Raw genomic sequence first — 21,885 nt, forward strand, 5'->3', positions numbered from 1 at the left:
TTCATGAACATTACACTTTATGTAATATCACAAATGCACAAAATATGCTTTGCATATGATTGCAAAACCAGCAGCACTCTGGAGCCAAGCACATGGCTTAATATTATAATAATGAGTCTACTTCAATGTAGTGGATTTTAGTAAGACTTTAATAATACTGGTATGAAGCCAAATTACATAATGTCCCAAAATATGAAACAAAGCTTTTATAGAGAAAATAAAAGCTCACTGAAGTATAACCACATTAAAAAAACCAAAACAAAAAACAAAACAACTACCAATGTTATCTAAAAAAAGCCATTAGGTATATTTAATTTAAAAAAATCAAATTAGAGAAAAGGAACTCAAATCTATTCCCAGATCTCAAGATAAAATTAAAAAGGGTATTATTTTAGGCAACATTTATGAAAATGAAGGTACTATGCCAGCACTGGGAAACAAGCTAATACCATAATTACCTCTTTTGGCACAGATACGAATATGGGTTGACTATCTCCAATTTCTCTCAAAGGACAAAAAATGATTCAGTTATCTTACAGGTCGATTTTAAGACTGAGCTATGTTGGATTGCCTAGAAACAGCTTACACCAATAAAATAATTTCCTTCTACACATGAAAACCAACTCCAAGTAAGAGTCCCAAAGGTAAAGAGCCAAATTATTTACTCCCTCAACCCCCACCAATTCTGGAGTCTTGGGGAAAACAAGGACTTGAAAGCACCTGTAAAGCTTGGTCCAGCATGGACCATTCTCAGAACAACTTCCTCTCTCACCCCTCCCCGTGTATGAGAGTGTTAGATAGCAATTAAAGAAAAAATCAGTATTTCATTTGTTGGATAACGCATGCAGAATATCATACATTCTTAAAGCTGTATAACCTTTTAAATATTAGTGTTATGCTAGTTGGAAGATTAGTATTTGCATGGATAACATTTTTTGTCCTTTATTAGGATCAACTACTTAGATCCACATATCCAGTAGAGAGATCAACATATATTAGCGTATTCCAATGTATGACTGGTTACAATAAGTACTACTGTTAAACTGAGTCTAAATCAATGCTGACAGCCTATCAGAGCATGTGGTGATGAATACAGCAAGAATCTGAACAGTTTTCTTTACATACATTATATTGTCTCATCTACATATCTCTAGACTTTTTAAGCAGTTTTGGCATTAGAAAATTTTAAGTAGATTTAGATTCCACATGACAAGATGAAGTGAGTGGGACATTTTATGCTTTGGATTTCTTAGAAGTCTACTTTAGCTACAGAAGCCATTAAAAAGTTGCAAGTAACTTCAAGATGAAAGGCATTAGCAGCTTTTTAGAAAAGGATAATCACACTCTTCTAGACACTTAATGAGACTTAATTCACAGAAGCTTTTGACTTGGTCTGCTGTTAATTGAATCAAAGTCGATGATGATCTTGTTACACTTTGGCTTGAATTCCCTAAAATAAAGAAAAATACAGATATTAGTTAGTGAGTAGTTAAAACATTTTGCTTGCTTTAGCTCCAGCTAAATTTTTGAAGGAATAAAAAAAAAACCTCCTTGGATTCACATAGTTTTCATCTCTATGGGAGCCAATTATAGCGCACCACACTGAGAGAAACCTGAACAAGAAAGACTAAGACAAAAAAGACACATGGGGTGGGTTAGCCTGTGCATTCTTCGGCTATTGGAGTTCATAAATTACCCAGGAGTCAAAGGACTTTAAACAACTTAGCTGCAGGTGGTGGCATCATGTTACCAGGGCTGAGATTTTTGTTCATATATATTTATATTTCAAATATTTTAATATATATTTACAGATATATAGATGCATATATGTATCCATAAAAATATTTTAATATACTGTATATGCATTATATATGCACATATATGTATATGTATTTATATATAATAGGTATCTGGAATATATTTTGATAAATATTTTGATCACTTTTTTCCTGCCAAGTTTTCAAAGAACACTTTCAAACTTTGCCTCAGTAAAATAAAATATTTTTTGTGCTAGTGGAATAGATCACATTATGCATCATACTGGGGAAACCAAAACTAGTTAAGAGGGAATCATTTAAAAATTGTAACTTTAGAACTGTAAAATTAAGACTGCCACAAAATGTTTCCTTTTATTATCATTAGAGCATCTGCTACAGCAATTAGCAAGGAAGGTATTTGGGGACCAAGCATGTATTTTCCAGTCTACCAGTAAACAAAGGATTATGCAAATAGTGTGGATTTAGTGCCTAATTAAGCTCTGCAGTTCAGTTCAAGAGATTCATTAAGTACCACCTACATCCTTAACAATCAATACAATAATGAGTAACAGTCAACACAGAAAAGCACGTGCTGCTGACCACAGAAACTCTGAATACTTTGTTCAGAATAGCAATCTGAAATGCAAGAAACACTTCTCACCCTGGAGAAGTTACAAGATTTGACTTGCAAGAGAATGACTTATGCTTCTTAGTCAAATAGTCTTAGTAGACAGGAAATACATGGAAGGACTAAAACTGAATTTCAAGTACTGCTGTGTTTTTTCATGGATGTTTCTTAGCCCAGTAGGTACCTTTCATCCTAAAAATTTATCTGTAAGAATTGTTATGTTTGCAAATGTTTCAAAGTCTTTATATTAATATTGTAAAACTTTTTAGAGTTGCAAAGCCTCCCTGACTGCATAATTAGCCTCACCCACAGCATGTTATTGCTATCAAACTAGCCGTTGAACAGACTGTCTTTAGGTATCTCTGTCAGTGTCTTTAAAAACCCCACTCTTCAAACGTTTTTCAGATTCTCATTACTTTAAGGCAAATATTCCAAGTTTTACGCTTTTCTCACAAGAAAAGCTGACCAAAGAAGACTGGACAGCTATAGGCACCAAGAATTAATTATGGGTGGCTGGTTCAACACGTTCCCAAATTGACTGCAACAAAAAGATACTAAAGTTTCAATAAGGATCAAGTAATCCACAAAAAAAAAATTACTGGTCATTTCAGTCCAACTCATATGATCATAGGATAACTCAGGTTGTAAGCAACTTCAGGAGATCATCTAGTCTAACCTCCTGTTCAAAGCAGGGTCAGCAATGGCTCTCTGGAGTACAATGTAACAAATAACCACCACATTTGCAATTTCACTTGCAGTCCAGGAATGAAATGAGTATTCCAAATGGAACATTTTCTCATACAAACGTTATGAAATTTAAATTTAACCATACACAAGGCAAAAAGAATGGTGCAACAGTTTGTCAATCCAGTATCTTTTGCAGGCATACAGAGAAAGCCATCTACAAACACCACCAAAGAGTAAAACGCTGCACAATGCAAAGAAGAAAAACTTTTGCCCTAAAGTTGGTCTCTTTCACACATCATTTTCTCCCTTTCCACAATAAAAATAAAGTTAATCCAAAGTTCTCTTACCTGTATATAATACCTGCTAAATCAAACATCCGCCGTGCAGCTGTCATTTCCATAGTGTCATGATACTTGTCAGACATATAAATAACTTCCTTTATTCCTAAGAAAGTCATATAGAAAAAATGCTAGATTTACACTGAAAACAAAAAAAAGTAATGTCTGGTGCACAAAATCAGAAAAGGCAGCATTCATCCACATGCTCTAGAACTCCTTGGTACACCTCTACTTCCCAAAATACTATAGATTGTACTTGAGAATAAGGCTATGTAAAATAGAGCTGTTTTGGAAGACAGTTCTTTCAAAAATGTTGGAAAATGTTTTTCTTCACTTTCACCTAAGTTTAACTCAGAAAACCAGAACCAAAAACTCGTAGGCAAAACCACAAGATAGACAGACTAGAAATCAAGCATTTTTGCAAAAGTAATTGAAAACTTTTCTTTCTGGCTCTCTAATATAGATAAAATTCCCCACAAAGAACTTAAACCCCCAATCCTATTCCCCTTCCAAATGCATAGCTATAAAAGGATGCTTTTTTCCCTGTTTTATAACTCCCAGTCCCAGGTTCAAATCCTCATAAATGCATCCTGTCTCAAACTGTTGAATGATCTATGCCTAAATTATTTAGGCAGGGGAGAAGTGTAAGGCTGACCCAAGAGAATTCACAAGCAGCCTATCAACATCTTACTGTATTTTCCAGACAACATGAATATCAATACATTGCAGTTTAGTGCTGACCTAAGTGCATAAGGAAAAGGGTGAGTGACTACATTGAGAACAAGCAGCCAATCTACCTTGAAGACCATTTGATTTTGATTCTATAAATAAGAGAAATGTAGCACAAAAACAGAATACCATCATCTTTCCCTCTTCATGTCTCTTCATTTCAAACTTTACTGACCAAAATAAAAAGTGTTCTGTTTGCTACTTTCTTCATAGATTCCTGTGGCCATTAGTGGTGAGGGAAACACTCCAGAACAGCAATCCATGCTAGCACTGCAAGAGTTTACTCAATGAGCAAAATATATGCTACCTTAAGCAGAGATTTTTACAGAACTGAAGCCTACTGCAGATACCGCCTAATCTGAAAAAAGGAGACACATTTAGGCCAGCACACTTGCTGCAGCGGCACAGATTTATAACAATTGTAATGAAAGACATAATTAAAGTAGGATCATAGAAGTCTTATGACATTTATGAGCAAAGATATTTTAAAATCTTCAAATATCTACCATGCATCACATTCAAATTAAAATTTCATGTATATACTCCCAACAGACCTTTTGTCATGCAGAAGTTTATTTCTTTTTGCCCTACTCTATTCAATGTGTCAGAGCACAGTAAAATTGACAGTAATTATATGCAAAGCCTGTGTTGTTCTTTGGCAGCTCCTGGTCTAAGAAGTTACAAACCTAAATTAGAAGCACGCTTAGAATCACAGAAGATGCAATTAGCACTGGAAAAATTTGGCACCATTCAGATGCAAAAAACCCCCACAAGTAGCATCTTATGAAGTTGACAGTGCAATTAATTTAGATCTAACAGCAGCAATTTAACATCAAATACATCCGTGGTAAGATACCAACGAGCAGGCAGCACTGCAACCCTGACAAATCAAGCTGGCACTACTCCTTACCTGCCTGGATGATGAGCTTTGCACATTCATTACATGGAAATAAGGCAACATACATGCTGCAGCCTTTCACATCAGCTGAGTTTTTGTTCATGATTGCATTCAATTCGGCGTGGCACACTGATTTAAAAAAAAAAACCAACAAAACAATTCATAATACCGTTCATTAAAATAAATCAGTCAAACTACAATTAAAGTGTTACAATATAACTGCTTACATCCTTTCAAAGGCAAATAGCTTCCACAGCTTGTCATAAAGGGCAGAGGAAGAAATAAAAGCAGAAATACCAAGATCAATGAAGGTCAATTGTTCTGACCAGGCTGCCGATTAGTAATGATATCATTAAGCGCATTAGCATTGCCATTTGCTAACACCTATTGCAGGCAACAAAGCCGTAGGCTGTGGGCCAAGTAGTTGCAACCACCCTAAGTGAAGCAATATCTCACAGCTTCACAACTCTCTGGAGTATCTAATTGCCAGTATAAAACAGCTCATTTATGTGTTTACATGCACAGATAGAACAGTCTTATGGTTGTAAGAGCGCGCTGTGTGCTCTTAAAGGCAGGAGAATCGTGAAGTAAAACCGAGCAGCTCTGTCCTCTGGGTCTCAGAACGGCTCAGCGCTGCTGCATGATTCTCTCACCCCAAGAATACACAAGACACACTCAACCATAAAAATGCCCCAGCTTTAATATTAAAGTGAGTTTACTGCTCATTAATACTGCCAGACTTGCCAAGCAGGAAAAAAAGTCCTCTGTTTCTCCATGGATTTGAGATAGGCCAGGTAGCAACAGTCTACCCTGCCTTATTCCACTGTAACACAATAGCTCTTTCTGGAGAGATTGCACCTTAGGGATTAAGTTTTTATGCTGTACACATCAGCAAATTATCTAATGTGTTACCAACACAGGTGAGAAGAGCACGGTTTCTCTGTCATCCACCATGAACCTCTAAAAAACCATTAGGATCTCTGTGGGAACTTCCTGTTCACTCCTAGGAATGACAGCAAGTTGCATAATTTATATACCTACCTACTAAGAAACTGCCTGCTGCCCTGACTTACTTCATAAACAGGTGCTGAAGTGTGGTGTGGGTTTGACCTCATCTAGAGACCTGCATGTGCAGACAACATTAAGAGTTTTTCCACTGCTTGTTTTGAAGAACAGATTAAAAAAAAAAAAATTTTTCCTCTCCCTTGCGTACGTGTGAAAATTACAACAGGCAAGGTTTCATAGCACAAGTTCATAGTATACTTGCTACTATATACTGACCTCTGTGTGAATGATCTCACCACACAAAGAATAACTGAGTGCAGTACCTTTAACATGTGGCAATCCTTGCTGAATGGAAATGTTTTCTGTATGCGCTAAATGTCTACATGGAATTTTCTATATAACAGCTAATGCACTACAAACTAATGTTTTCTGTATGCGCTAAATGCCTACATGGAATTTTCTATACAACAGCTAATGCACTACAAACTTACAGCCTAACTTACGGCACACGAGCTTTCCCATGTAGACAAGTCACAAAGGACAGAACACTTGCTAAAGAAAGCTCAGTATCGACTTCTACAAGCAGTCCTCAGCACCACCATGACCATGCTGTCCACATACCTTCTCATAACTTGTAAAGCCAGAAACTAATATAAAAAAACCCAAGCACCATCACATTAAGATTTCTGTTACTATTATTATTGTTTCTATTGCAACTGTAGTTGGGTCACACTGTATTTTAATCATATGCCATTAAGTGTACAAGATATACAATTATATGCACCTATACATTTAGAAAATACAGAAAGTACATTTAACACCAAGTATATTACTGAGTTGCACTAATCTTATGGAGCCTTCACAATAAATAGTCAGAGAATTGTTTTTCTGGGGTTACAGAGGATTGAGTGAAAAAGAGCGTCATTATTTCCGCAACTGGAACTAGGTTATGTCAACAGGACAGAAACATCACTTTTAAGTTTCTTTGAACAATATACTTATGTTCTAGGCAGCAGTCTAAAATATGGAAGGCCTCCAGAAAGAAGAATGAGGGAATGTTTTCAAAGGCTCATAGAACTAGAAAAAAAGCCCTAATTCCTTCAGTAAATATTTTTCCTTCACTAAAACTCAGAAATCTTCAGCCATAAAACCAGACAAGTTTCATTATTAGTACTTCAACAAGTTTCCTTCCTGTGCTGATGAGAAAGAAAGGCTCTTTTGGCAGACTTTTGCAAACTTTCAACAACAAACGTCTTCCCCAGCGAAAACAAGTTCAGGCCAAAAATAACTTAGAGAAGATAATCGGCTGAGCAAGGGAAAGGAGAAATTTTGCCTCCTGATCGTCTTAACACAGTCCGAAGTTAAGAACAGTTACGACTCTCCAGTGTGGAAAGAATACACAGAAGACAGTAATAAGGAAGAAACAAACTAATCATTCCAAGACAAAAAGTAGTGGGTCTCCAACAAACCCAGCAAGCTTTCATTTCAAAAGCAAAAGGAGGTAGGTTTTTCGTGCACACTGTAGCCTAACCAAGTATTTCATACTGTACTTACTGCAGAAGTACTATGGGACTAGAAGTTTGCATTGATTCCAGAAGTAATTTTTTTTCCTTCCAATATTTCTTTTTTTATTCTACTTGGCTATTAAATACAAAACCATTTTGGCTTAGTTGTTGGAACTTGGAAGAATATTCGGTGGAACTATCATTACATGTGTCTTTGTTTTATACATTTCCCTAGACATCTGCTACTGGCCCCTGTCAGGGATATTATGCCAGATGGTCCTTAAGAAGGTATAGGCATCAGACAAATATTTTTAGGCTTTGTCCCATCACTCTTCATTCCCTCTTCCTCATATTCCCCTCTCTCTGGCAGATAGACGTTGACTGTTAACCAATTTACAGATAAGATAGTCTATTATCCCCAGATTTTTCTTAGAGACATGCCCAGCTTTGTACAGAGCATTAGTGAGAGACAGAAAACAAATCCAGGAGTCCAAAATCCCGCTTGTTAATAACTAAGTAGTTCACATTTGGGGTGTTATGAAGTTTTCTAACCTGTTAAGAGCTCCAACTAACAGTTACATATTGTTCTCTCTCAGACAGTAAGAAGCTAACTTAAAATAACCTTTCACAGGTGCACAGTATTCAGAACTCTGAAAACTGTATATTTATATAGACTAGTAAAACTAAGAATTTTTACAGTACCCTATGGGGGGCCCCAGTGTTTTGTTTTTTTAAAAAAAATAGTATTCATGTATAGCCAACATAATATTAAGTCTGGAACAGTGGTTTCCATTCTGGAAAAGTGGCTTGAAAAGTATTCTCGAAAGGCTTCATTAGCTGAAGAAATAACCATGCAATGAGAACTTAGTATGTGCTCTGACATTCCCACCACTTGCTACTATATTCACAAGAAAGAAAGAAAAAAAAAAGGCAGAGGAATGACTGCTTCTTTACTGGCAGTATTAATTGCTAGTGTTTCCATCTTTTCTCATTGCATACTGCTTTGTGTTGCATATATGAGGTAGCACTCATTCTCAAACCTACCCATAAATAAGAGACCCCTACTTACGCTGTTAATGGATATTTTTCAGGATTAACCACTTAACATGAACATGCTCTTAGTGGGTTGCAGAGTCAGAAGTACTCTTCCCACCTACTAAATGTGTTCTGACTAGTGATTTTATAAGAATCACAGGACTAGTCAAAGCGTTTCTTAATACTGTTTGAAGGCTTACATGCTTGATGAAGAGCTTGGAGTAGGGACCACCATAACATGTCACCTTTTAAGAGGCAAACAAAGGAGGGGCTGGGCGAGTGACCTTTCTATGTAATTAATTACTAACTAACTGAGCCAGACTAGGAATTTTGAGAAATTATGCCCTAAATATGGTGTTACATTTGAAAAGAATACATGTCAATGCATATAGATTGTCATGCAGCAAGTTTTGACTTATTTATTAACATAAGTTTTTATACTGCCTTGATAACCAACTTCACAAACAATATGGGTTCCCAATACAGATACATGGTAACAGCATGGCATTCTTCAACATGAACCTGGTACAGAAATGGATACAGGGAGTTCTGTAATTTGGGCCACTTCTTCTTAGTCTTTTGGTAAAATCTGTACCTTTTCGTGTTCATCCCTTGTCCATCCCATCTTTGTCCAAGCTCCACCTACCAGTTATCCTTTACTGGCTGGACCCCCAATGCTGGACATAGCAAGGATCACAGAAGGAACCAAAATATTGAAAGGAACGGGGCCTGGAGTGACAACCACTGGCGACAGTGGTTGAGGGATATGGAATTTGTAGAATGACATCAATCTTTTTTTAACCTTTGTGAAAGCATAGGGATGGTTGCTGGTCACTGCATTAGGGGAAGGCAGGATGCTGATGTTGGGCTGTCACTGCCCTCAGTGACATTCCTGCTGCTCTCTTTCTCACTCTGTGTGCTGGAGGAAGAGCAGTTGCTGTGGTCAGGGCAGGGAGGCAAGGATAACACCACCAGCTTTCACTGGGAATCCTAGCCTCTTCAGACTGCAGTCAGAAAAAGGGAACAGCCCCAGCCTCACTGCTTTCTTCTGTGAAAAAGGAGAACTGGGAAGTGAAGATGGAAACCACTCAGGCCATTATGAACATCACAAAATCTGCTGGAGGCAGACCAGAGATGCCCCTCTCAAAACCTGAGAAGCATTAGCTAATCCACCGCATTTCCCAGTTCCTCCTATCCTGCTCCAAGTTTGTTCTACTCTCAGCAGAACACAGAGGCGTTTCTTAGTGGGCAAGCAGAATGAGAGAAATTACTCTCGGTGTTTCCAAATCTCCAAAGTTTCTAGAGATTTGGTGTAAAACACCAGAGTTGGATGGAAATCCATGCAGGACAAGAGAGCGAGTGGCTGTAGGCGGAGACTGTCTCCTATACATTCCCTTTCCAGCTGAAGCTTCAGCTTTGCACTGCCAGTTGGAGAGAGAGCATCACACTTCTTCATAGTGCCTTACCAAGTTTTGTGCTGTCAAAATAACAGCTTCTACAAAAGTAACATTTGCCTGAATATCTTCGAATGTTCATCTCTAAAAAATTGATGAAAAGCTCACAGTCCTAACACAAGGAAATGTTGGTAACAGTTTGTTTCGTTTTACACAGCAGGTACTGTTCAATTAGAGCATACTTTTTGCCACAGCACATATTTTATCGTATCTGAACCTGTATAAATATTTGTAAGCATATTTACTCAATATTTTCTCTATTGCTCAGAGGTTTCTAAATTTGCCAGTCATTTTAATTTAAAACTCTCTTAATTAGAGACTGGTTGTCAAATGGATGTTCTTAGTTACAGTGGAGACAGAGGGCATAACAGGAGCACAGCAACTAGCATTAGCAGGAAGACTTGTGTTAATAGGAGGAAAATTTAGTATTTTAAACGATTGGTGAGAGGAAACAGCATCATCAAATCCTTGGATTCATCTAACAGAAACAGAGGGCACTCACTTTTGACTCTGAAAGCCAGAATTTTGACTAATTATTAAGAAGCTTCTGCACACAGTACTGAACACAATGCCTCACAAAGAGCTTTTAGTAACATCTTAGTAAAGTAGGTTTTCAAAACTGGCCTTCCATTTCTCTCATGTGTGCAGAAACATCCCCACTTCTGTCACTGACTAGCAGCCTCTAAAGAGCCAGTTCTAACACAACAATGAAAGCTCAATTTTGTGCTATAAATGAAAAATGGCATTCTGCGAAACACCTAGTGCTTTCTGACATAACAAGGCTACACTACTAAACTGTTCAAATATACACTACAACTAGAAGGAAAAAAGTTTTAATCTGCTTCAAGACTCTCATAAGGAATGCATAGTGTCAATACAGGTGATCTACATCACTACTCCTGTAACATCCAAATGCCTCGCAAACATTTGCATCCTCTGAGGTAAAGCGAGCACTACTGTCCTGGTTTTGGCTGGGATAGAATTAAGCTTCTTTCCAGTAGCTGGTATAGTGCTATGTCTTGTATTCAGCATGAGAAGAATGTTGATAACACACTGATGTTTTCAGTTCTTGCCAAGTAATGTTTTGTCTAAATTCAGGGATTTTTCAGCCTCTCATGCCCAGCCAGCAAGAAGGCTGCAGGGGCAAAAGAAGCTGGGAGGGGACACAGCCAGGGCAGCTGACCCAAACTGGCCAAAGGGGTATTCCATACCATGAGATGTCATGTCTAGTATATAAACTGGGGGGAGTGGGGTTGGGGGGATCGCCACCTGGGGACTATCTGGGCATTGGTCGGCAAGTGGTGAGTAATTGCATTGTGCATCACTTGTATATTCCAATCCTTTTATTATGACTGCTGTCATTTTATTAGTGTTATCCTTATTATTTTATTTTTTCTGTTCTATTAAACCGTTCTTATCTCAACCCACGAGTTTTACTTTTTTTTCCGATGCTCTCCCCCATCCCACTGGGTGGGGGGGAAGTGAGTGAGCAGCTGCGTGGTGCTTAGTTACTGGCTGGGGTTAAAACATGGCAACTACCTACCACATTTTGATGCCTTCTTTCAGTAGCAGCTCAGGTTACACTTACACACAGGTAAATAAACATTTTTTTAATCAAGCACGACCCTTTCCCTAACACTGAGCTAAGCAGAACCCACCACTTGAGGGTGCAGGTTAGATATGTACAATGTATTGCAGCAGACAGATAACTGAGACATTGGTGAATTTCAAGCCAACAAGTTTCAAGATACAGTAAAATTTAAGAGTGACAGGACTTGTTAGTCTTACAACAAAAGCTTAAAAGGTTATCGTTATCAGTAAGTGCACAGGGGAAGGGGGGAAAGGAGGAAGGGTTAATCGCAGTGAGTAAGAAAAGCTGAAAGAACAATGCTGGCACACACAAGAACATATAAACTAACCACAAATAAATTTAGGGTGGAAATTGGAAGTTTTCTAGCCATGAAACAGTGAATCTGATCAGAGCTGTGGGGTCAGTGCATCCATCTGTTCTGCTGGAGCTCAATAAATTTATTATAGGATCATCTAACACACTTCTGCAAAGATAGCCTCCGGGTCCAATCCCCTCCTATGTCTATGCTGCTAAACACAGACAGGGCCAGGGACTGACCCTTGGCCCTGAGGCCAACTGGCAAAGACTGGCTCATGTTCATCTTACTCAGGGCTCCATCAGCATTACATAGCACTTGGCCCTGGGTTTCCTCAAGGCTCCACATCTCAGGAGTCCCACAGCACCACATACTTATTTCGTATGTCTCAGTTCAAAGTGCACAAAGAAGTGAGATGAGTTTTTTGCAGCCCACCAGAGTGGTATTTTCACAACATGAAACAGAGTATGTGTTGCATACCCCCTAGTATGGCCTGAGGGAGGGAGGAGGGTTAAGCATACCATCTCAGCAGGCTTTGCATTATAGGCCTATACAGGATGACAGTTTTCCTGCAGCCTTTTTTCCACCCTGCCCTCTGGAGCAGCCTTTGAGTGAGCCATTCGCACAGCAGTACTCAGGCTTTGTTCCGGAGAAAGCTAGTCAGAGTGGTCCAAAACAGATGGGAAGTGAGCTAATGTTTATGCCTGACCTACAACAGTACATAAAACCAGGAGGTCAGCATTCAGATCCACCCCAGACCCTTTCCTGTAGCACTGCAGATGCATAAAGTAGCTCTAGAAGACATCTTCCAAGTCCGTGTGGTGGTACATGCACAATTACCATCAGCTTTACCTAATAAGCTACATTGCAGCTCTAGTGATGAAGGTGCCAGCATTCCCCTGACAAGCTGATGGAGCACACAGTAAGATTGTACCATCTCTGGACAAGCTAGTGAGGAAAAAGCAAGGATAAAAAGTTCAATTTACACAAATGCTGTGATGATTAGCAAAAGCGGAAAGGAAAACATGACAGTTTAATGAGATTATAGCAGCAATTCTATGTGTCTTTGCATCTACCAGAATTTTTTAAAGCAGAAGATTTTTTTTTATATATATATATATACTTGTCTGGTCTGTCAACTGTGCTATCAAGATTAATAAGAAACTGCTAGAGTTTAAATGATCTGTGAATTACAAAATAGGCCCTTTATTCATCACAGCAGACACTTTATGTTACAAAGTTGTGATTTTTTTAATGAGGTGAAGACTAAGATTCTTGGGGGGGAGGGCAGTAGTTAGACCAACTCCTAGAAACAAACTCGTCTCTCCAAGCTGTTAGATTGGTTAGTGCATTTTTTTAAACATCACGTATTAGAGATTTTTACTTTACTCAACATCTTTTGGAGTCAGAGTTAACTAAAAAAAAAAAAAAATTCTCAGGTCATCTTGTACAAAGATTCCTCACAAATTAATACAGCATTTTTAGATTAAATTGGTCAGCTTAGATTTGAGTGCCTGGAACATGCTCGGGTCCCAGAGACCACCTGCACTGATCTTAGTTCAGAACTGAGACCTTACAGCAGCATAAAGATTCAACCAAAATCAATATTCTGTTTTCAGTACTTCATATTTAATCAATGGGCTAACACTTGTTTCCTCACCCTATAAATAAAAAGCAGTCATATCAAGTTGTACTATTATGGTACCATCATTACATGTAAAACCAGTGCTTCTGCGCTTTAGAGCAGACTTAAAATTTGGCAGGAGCTGGCCCTAGTATTGGGAATCCATCTCTTTGGAAAATAATATGAAACTGTCTCAAGCTTAAGAGTTAACATTAGAGGTTTTATAATAAATTGGTAAAATGAACAAGGACAGAGTACCAGGGTTTTAAGAACTCAAATATGAAACTGATGAATTATGTGCTGAGCCACTGCATATCATCTTTCTCTTCAATGCTATGGGAAACCAGAAAATGTAATGCTGGTTTTTAGAGAGAGCTCTGGGTGAACACAGGGAATGTCAAAACTCATGCAAGTCTAATTTCTGTATCAGACCAATTGTTAGAAGTTACAAGTAAAAAATAGAATTAGTAGGCAGAGATAAATACTGTACAGTGGAAAAGAACCAGTATCTCTTTGCAAAAGCTGAACTCTGGTGCTCATTACCCCCCACCCATGCAGGGGAAGGCAAAATTTCTCAGGGTTCTTGTTCAGTTTTGTGATTCTTCCCTCTGCCATTCCTGAGCCCAGGATAGGCTGAGATGCAGCACAGGATGAAGGAGCTCCTAATACCCATTCTTCCTGTGCCCATGGCTTCTGCTGCATTGATCTCACCCCACAGAGGTGCAGCAGGATCTGGTGCGGAAGCAGAAAGATGAAGAAGGGGGATTTAAGAGAGCATACACTCCCTCCTTCCTTACCAGTCCTAACCACGGTTCCTCCCCAACATCAGCTATTGCAGGCCACAAGGCAGCTCTCAACTCCATTTCCACACCCAGCAGACAGTACTCATGGCATGAAGCCTGAGGCAGCCCAGCAAGTTGTCTCCTTGGTACCTGCAAACCACGCCTGGCCCAGAGGAGTAACTGTACAGCCCTGTTGATAGGTGCACCAAGATTCACAGAGGACCCTTCAAAGCAGACTTGCAGAAGGTGAAACTATACCAGCTGCAAAGACAGAGACAGGATCCAAAGCAGCACTCAGCCACATTTACCATGAAACTGTCCTTGCTCTTCATTCCTTTTACCCATTTAGTAAATGTGAATCAAATCAGAGGCTGAAATAAACAATGAAAGTCAACTCACCCATAGCAGGGTAGATCCACTGCACACCAGATGAGGCAAAAATGGCACGGAATGACAGAATGCAATCACATACTTCAAACACAAACAAAATTCAGCTCCTTCATAATATGTATTGCCTATGCCATCAACACCTGAACAGTGGAATTTCCCACAGCCGCTGGAGTTTACAATTTTAATAACAGTATTTTAGACCCAATTATTTGTTTTGCATATACATGCTCTCTGTAATTTCTGTGGAGACAAACGCACAGAAGCAGCAAGCATCTGCATACACTGTAACCGTGTGCTAATGAGCTGCATTATATTTACAAGTCTCCATTACACAATCAAAAATGGCTAATCCTTCATGAACATACTTCACCAGGAATTCAGTCCTTCATAAAGACTGTTTGCATTTATTTTCAGAGCTGTGATTTTTATCCTGATGTACCACTTATGGGCACATTAACAAAATCAGGTGAGTGGAAGAAAAAACCGATCAATACTTTACCAGCTGAACTTTCACATATACAGACATCACAAGTCTGACCTGTCAACCACAAGAAGCCTTACCATAAGGATATTTTGTGTCCAGTCTATGTGCTGCTGTTCTTGTCCAGGGTAGTACATCATCGCTGCAGCCATTAGGCATCCCATTGTATCCAATTCCAACAATCTTGTTTTCTGAATTTACAATGCAGGCACCAACCTAAATAAAATTAGATTTATATAGTACCAGCAGCATGCAAAATGATCTATCAACAAGAAAGATGAGACCTGAAAAGTCAGTCCTACAATTTTCATTTAAGAGATACAAGCTTTGCTTTATATTAAGTCACAATATCTAGTGAGCAAGGCTACAATTGTACCTAACCGGTACAATTTAAAATAAATCAGGGCAGATGCAACCCTGCTACCCCTCTAGTCATGTAATGCCCACTCCAGCCTGCCAGCACCATTCCTTGTCTGACTATGAAGTGAACCTAGTTCAGGGAGCAGAACCGCCACTGAATTAATCCTACTAAACGTAAGTTTTCTGTCCATTCAACTCCCCAAACTAGCTTTTCCAGTAGCAGTACGAGCAGCAGGAAAAGAAAAGTTATGGAAGATGGAACAGAAATGCAGTAGTGTTGACCTAGGCAGAGACAGGCTCACAAAGCTTTGTGGCTTATTTATGCAAACGTGCACCAAAATACCAGACCTTTTAATTCCCACCCTTTATTACTTTAATCCAAGTCTGCACAGCGACCGTTCTTACAGAATGATGAAGTGTCCCATTTTTATGTTTTCTGCCCATAGTTTAGATTTATTGAAATGGCAATAGTACTGATTTTAATTCACAGAATGTGTTTATCAACCAGCTCTTGGGTAACAAAAATTTAACCCTAAACGAATAACCTTCAGAGAACTAAAGAGCCATAATGTACAGAAGCCAGAGAGTAACTGAACAGACTGTTAACATGCATTTTACTCCATGGCTTTTCTGGCATTTGCTTCCTGAACTTTTTCACACAAAGAAAAACTAGCAGGACGACTGGGTCCTGCAGAACAGCATGTTTCAGCAGATGTATCAATCACCTCAAACCAATATTCAACAGAGGCACATGAAAGAAGCAAAGAATGGGGTCAGACAGTGAAGTAGAGGGGGAAGGGGAACCTGAGGGAGGAACCAAACTAGAAAACTCCAGTGTCCTGGTTTCAGCTGGGACAGAGTTAACTGTCTTCCTAATCGCTGCTACAGTGCTGTATCTTGAGTTTGGTATGAGAAGAATGTTGATAACACACTGATGTTTTCAGTTCTTGCCAAGTAATGTTTAGTCTAAAGTCAGGGATTTTTCAGCCTCTCATGCCCAGCCAGCAAGAAGGCTGCAGGGGCAAAAGAAGCTGGGAGGGGACACAGCCAGGGCAGCTGACCCAAACTGGCCAAAGGGGTATTCCATACCATGAGATGTCATGTCTAGTATATAAACTGGGGGGAGTGGGGTTGGGGGGATCGCCACCTGGGGACTATCTGGGCATTGGTCGGCAAGTGGTGAGTAATTGCATTGTGCATCACTTGTATATTCCAATCCTTTTATTATGACTGCTGTCATTTTATTAGTGTTATCCTTATTATTTTATTTTTTCTGTTCTATTAAACCGTTCTTATCTCAACCCACGAGTTTTACTTTTTTTTCCCAATTCTCTCCCCCATCCCACTGGGTGGGGGGGAAATAAGTGAGAGGCTGCGTGGTGCTTAGTTGCTGGCTGGGGTTAAACCACAACATCCTGTCAACTCAAGAACAAACAAAAGGGAATTTTTATACACTACAGGTGAGGAAAAGGAACTTGTAAAATGCTGTGTCTTTAAAAATTACAATCTAAAACTTTTATTAGTTTTATCCTCCTCTAACAGTAACTATATTTACTGGAAAAAGGAGAGAAAATGCATGTGTTATTTTAACCTCCAGATGAAAAGATTTACAAAACTCCAAACCGCAAACGTACACACAGAATTATACACGAGGTCAGGCCCAGTAAGAAAACTTCTGTAACAAAAGGTGCTGACCACGTTAAAAATTGAATAGCTATATACCGAAATACCTTTTAATAAGAAATCCCTGAAAGTGCTACATGTGCATCTGATGCGATGTGCAATATAGATTAGGTTATGTTATTCTTATACCTTGCCTTCTTACCTGAGAACTTGGATCCTTGCTTCTTTGTGCTGACAAAAAAGCTACTGCCATAAAATATTCAGGCCATTCCAAATAATCCTCTCTTTTTTTGCAGGATACTTCATTGCCGAAACTAGTTTACAGAAAAAAAACAGCCATCAGCAAACACCACATAGCTAGAGTTATTACAGATTGTATTCTTTTAATGTGCACAAGTTTCAAGTAACCTGGATCAGAATCTGGCTAAGACCACACATTCACTAATATTTTAACAGTAAAACCATCAGTGTTATGTGCTTTCCAGGAATTTATATATGCAAAATTTCCTTTCAGGGGAAAGCCATCCAAGTGAGGTTGTAAATTTCAGTTTTAGATAAGAAGGCTGAGCTATTCAGAGCACTGAGCTATTCAAAGACAGAGCAATTCATCCTTTATAGATAACACCTTGTGTATTTCTAAGATTCAGGTATGTCATGTACTGGCATTCTTTTCACCCAAACAACATAATCTTTTTTATGATGACTGTGCTAACTGCAAGCCTCTAATCTAAGCTATGTTGTACTTCTGCCTAGGACAAATGCTTGCTAGATTTCTATTTGGTAGCTTCCTGTGCAGTCATTCGTTTCTGCCCATACAGTTATTTCCATGAGTTTGCCTCTCGTTACAACACTTACCAGCAAAAAATCTGAGGCCATTCTGATAGTTCCCTGCTGAATTTCTCTTGAGATTATGTCCTATGAAAGCCACCTAAAAAGTGAGATGAGATGGGTTCAAGAACTTTTCCCTTAGACATAATGTATAGAAGTGGCACAAAAGGTTGCTTCTTTCCCTGCAGTAGGGGGTTTGTTGGGAGAAAACAAAATTTGGGGTAAAGAGGGAGGAAAAAAGAAGTGATGCATCATTTCCTCTTGCCTGCTTACGGGTGAAAGACTGCTCAGACAGTGCAAGGGGGAATTCCTGTGCTTTTCAGCTCAAATAGAGGAAAGAAAGACAGCTCTCTCGCCTCACCCCCCCAACATGTTTAAGCTTCGCAAATTTCAAGAAAAAGATCAAATTCAAAGAAATTTCCCCAAACTCTCAGCTATCATTGCTACACTTGAAAACCAAAACAATGGAACATCTCAAATACAATATTAGCCTATCAAAATACAAGGGGCACAGTACTTTTTCTTCTTGCGCTCCTCTTACCAAGGACTACAGCTTAAGACTGAGGTACCCTTCTAGTGATGTACAGCCACACGGAAAAATACATCATAGGTAACTAAAAGCAGCAAGACACCTCCTAGCAACACTAGTACCAGCACTTTTGGAAGACAAATAAACATTAGAAGAGAAGTATTTTGTTAATTATTATTTTTATAACCAGAAACATGTATTAGAGGCTTGCAATTAGCTTGTCATAAAGAGGTTACACTATTTGACTGAAGACAATGCTAGCACATGATAAAATTGTACTTTAGAAACCTACAAGTTGCTACTTACCAAACAGAAATTGCTGGTTTTGAATAGTTCATATATGGAATATTACAAGTTAGCAATTTGGCTTGTTCTTGGAATGAATGAGGATCATCTTTAAGGCCATCGTCTCAATGTGAGGAGGGAGAAACACACACTGTTAGTGTAACCAGCACACCTCTTTCACACTTTGACAACATTGTAATTAGTGCCCAGAACTGTCAATTGTCAAAGCAAACATACAAATCAAGAACGTGATTCTGAGAGTGCCCAAACTGGCTTGAACCATCATAACTATAGGGTTGGGGCTATATCCTACTAAAAAAAGTGTTCAGAGAACAAGAAGCTCACAGCAGAAAGAAGAAATTAAAGACATGCCCTCACACCTCTCTGTGTCAAATTGAACTTTGACAGGTTAACTGAAATGCCAAGAAAGTGCTTCAGCTAATTTAAGTGATTATTTAAAATATCTCACAAAAGCAATTTACAAAATCCAAACCACCATTGGACTTTAAATGATCAGTGTAATACATTCCTGACTTTGTGACATTCACAGTGATGTCTTTGGGGAGGCACGCAACACACAACGCCCAACTACACCGAATAAAACATTCTGGGGAAAGGGCTCCAGAAAGACAATGGTACTCTGAACTAAGAGATTGGGAGATCTCCTTTTGTTAAATTATTCCCTAGCAACCCTATTTATTCAAAACACAACAAAAGCTACTATTTACTTTTCTCATAAATACAGACTGTATGTAAGTGGAGGTCCCTCAGAGTACCAACTTCCCAGGGAGAGGAACATATCTGAAAAATAAGCAGAAGGCTTACATCAAAGAGAACACGAAAAAAAAACCCCTTACTCAATTACTTCTACTTAACATCACTGTGTTTGGCGAGATAATTCCCTCAGCTCAGTGCACAGGAATGCAAGAGCGTGAAATGGGTATAAAACACTTAATTTCTGATTGAGCAGAAGCCAAGGCCTTGGCTAGCAGTCAAGCACACACAGCAAAATTAAGTTTATGGATTTGAGGCAGCTGATCATCTTCCTTACCCTCATTTCTAAGTTCTAGAATTGCATGAATGAAAGCTACTCTAGAAAATATTATAGCTAGCTGTAAAATAAGCAATTAAAGATTTTCTTTGTGATAAGTCAGAAGAACTTATGAATAAAAATAATGGGAACTGAAAGCCATGAAGATAACACTGCTCAAGAAGAAAGGGGGAAAAAAAAAAATCTTATATTCTAGACTGATTAGTAGTCTGTAGAACAGTCTGCGTAAACAGTATTTCAAAGGAAAATAGAGAAAAAGATTCTGCAATTAGAGGGCAGTGCCTCCCTTTTCAGTTCTTTTTCATCCACCTAGGCTTCAAGTAAGCTGTAACAACATCTGAAAAAGGAAGAAATTTCATTCAGCTACTAAAAAGTCTATCTTAATGAAAAATTTAGTTGAGAATCCCAAAACAGAATACATCACCTCAAATCTTTTCATAGGACAGTCATGATGCTCAGCTACACAACAATATCGTACAACTGGAGAACTCATGGGTATCAGATGTTTTTCCCTTCTCCCTCTAAGTTTTTCCTCTGCTTTCTTATCTCTGATGTCATGTGCATTATGTTCCAACTGTACTGTAGCAATTTTCTTCCCCAGTATCAAGTATGCTACTGAAGATCGACTATTACTATTTTATCACTCAACTCACAGAATTTAAGGTAAAAAAAGAGGTAAAGCGTGTATTAAAAATAAAAATTAAACACCTTCAGCAATGCTTGTGTTCCCCAAAAGCCAAATGGGGTATGTGTTCTTGATGACTTTCAATACTAGCTTCTTCTTTAAGTCTCACGATTTTATGATCGCTATTATATCAAATGAATATGACATTTCCTTTACTTGAGGCTTGCCATCTTTCCCCTCATATAGGTACTGAATATGGTCATTACCTATTCCTTATTGGGGGGTAAGGTTTTGAGAGAGATGAAGAGAAAAATCAACCTTTCCTACAGAAAAACGATACTCGGTGCACTGAAAATTAACTATATTCAATTTTTTCCTGAGAGATAACCTACCAAACCTGTAAATATAATATAATTCCACTTTGTAGAAATACGGAGCCCCAGTTGAGCAGTACAAGAACATTTCCCTTCACTGACTGTGTTTTGCTTTTACGGCATCACTTCTTCGACTTTAATTAATTTCACGTTGCTCACGCCGCCCTCCATTTCAGGAAATAATGAATACAAGATACCCCACCTGCTCTTTTTCCTATCCCAACGGTTACAAAACAAACAAACAAAAGCCCCACACAGGCCATACCCTCACGACAGGGCCTTCAGAGGCGTCAAGAAACGCCCCCCCGGGGACTCCGCGTTTCCCTCCGCGCGGCCACAGCCCGGGCCGGCCCCGGGAGCCCCTCAGCACCGCGGAGCCCGACGCCTTCCCACGGCAGCCAGGCGCGGGGTAAGCGCCCAGCCGCCTCTCCCGTTCTACCCTGCCCCGCTTAGAGCCCCCCCAGCCAGGACCGGACCCGCTGCGCGGCCGCCGGAGGATACCAAGCTTCCCCGAAAGCAGCCGGTGCCGCCGCTCTCCCGCCTTCCCTCACACGCCGGGGCTGGCCGCGTGGCGCAGGCCGCGGCCGGCAGCCCCGCCGCTGTGGCTGCCGCCCCCCCCCCCGTTTGACCTGGGGGTCGAACCCCCTGGCGGGAGCGGCCCGGCCGAGAAGGGAGAAAGTTTAGTGCTAGTGGAAGAGGGAACCGCCGGCTGACGGGCGGGAAGAGCTTGGAAACGGCATCACGCGGGCACCCCCCACGCACCCCGCCACGCACCCGCGGCCCACTCCATGCCACCGCTCCCTCAGCGCAGCCCTCGGCGGCAGGGAGGCGAGCCCACGCGCGGGCCGGGCCCGGGCAGCGTACCCGTTAACGTGGCGGCTGGGCTGGTGACCGCTCATCCCGCCGCGGCCCCGGTCTCTTTCGCCGCTTGGCGCCAAAGCGGGAGCGGGCGGGGAAAGGGGCGGGCGGCGGGGGGGGGGGGGGGGGGGGGGGGGCACGGCGCCCCCGGGG

At 39.9% G+C, this 21,885-nt stretch overlaps 1 protein-coding gene across 2 annotated transcripts; it reads right to left on the bottom strand.

Annotated features, from left to right (window-relative positions):
* Positions 1–131: 131 nt before the first annotated feature.
* Positions 132–21,815, bottom strand: DCTD (dCMP deaminase). Of its 2 annotated transcripts, XM_010569983.1 has the most exons (7): positions 21,739–21,815; positions 18,038–18,110; positions 17,385–17,496; positions 15,280–15,415; positions 5,050–5,166; positions 3,420–3,516; positions 132–1,450 (listed from the first exon to the last, which is right to left on the bottom strand). In XM_010569983.1, exons 3-7 carry the CDS (start codon positions 17,433–17,435, stop codon positions 1,372–1,374), a joined length of 480 nt encoding a protein of 159 aa, XP_010568285.1. In that variant the 5' UTR covers positions 17,436–17,496; positions 18,038–18,110; positions 21,739–21,815; the 3' UTR covers positions 132–1,371. The 2 variants fall into 2 exon arrangements, with proteins under 2 accessions (XP_010568285.1, XP_010568284.1); XM_010569982.1 differs by lacking the exon at positions 18,038–18,110 and having other exon boundaries at positions 21,739–21,808.
* Positions 21,816–21,885: the final 70 nt, after the last annotated feature.

Source organism: Haliaeetus leucocephalus, unplaced genomic scaffold, assembly GCF_000737465.1.
Source record: "Haliaeetus leucocephalus isolate CR32 unplaced genomic scaffold, Haliaeetus_leucocephalus-4.0 Scaffold284, whole genome shotgun sequence".
Taxonomy (NCBI): domain Eukaryota; kingdom Metazoa; phylum Chordata; class Aves; order Accipitriformes; family Accipitridae; genus Haliaeetus; species Haliaeetus leucocephalus.

Coding starts and splice junctions, on each gene's coding strand:
- DCTD (XM_010569982.1), bottom strand. CDS start 21,773: ATGAGCGGTCACCAGCCCAGCCGCCACGTTAACGG. Junction 5,167..15,279: donor GGACACAAAATATCCTTATG/GTAAGGCTTCTT, acceptor TTTTTAAATCAG/TGTGCCACGCCGAATTGAAT. Junction 1,451..3,419: donor TTAGCAGGTATTATATACAG/GTAAGAGAACTT, acceptor TCTTTATTTTAG/GGAATTCAAGCCAAAGTGTA.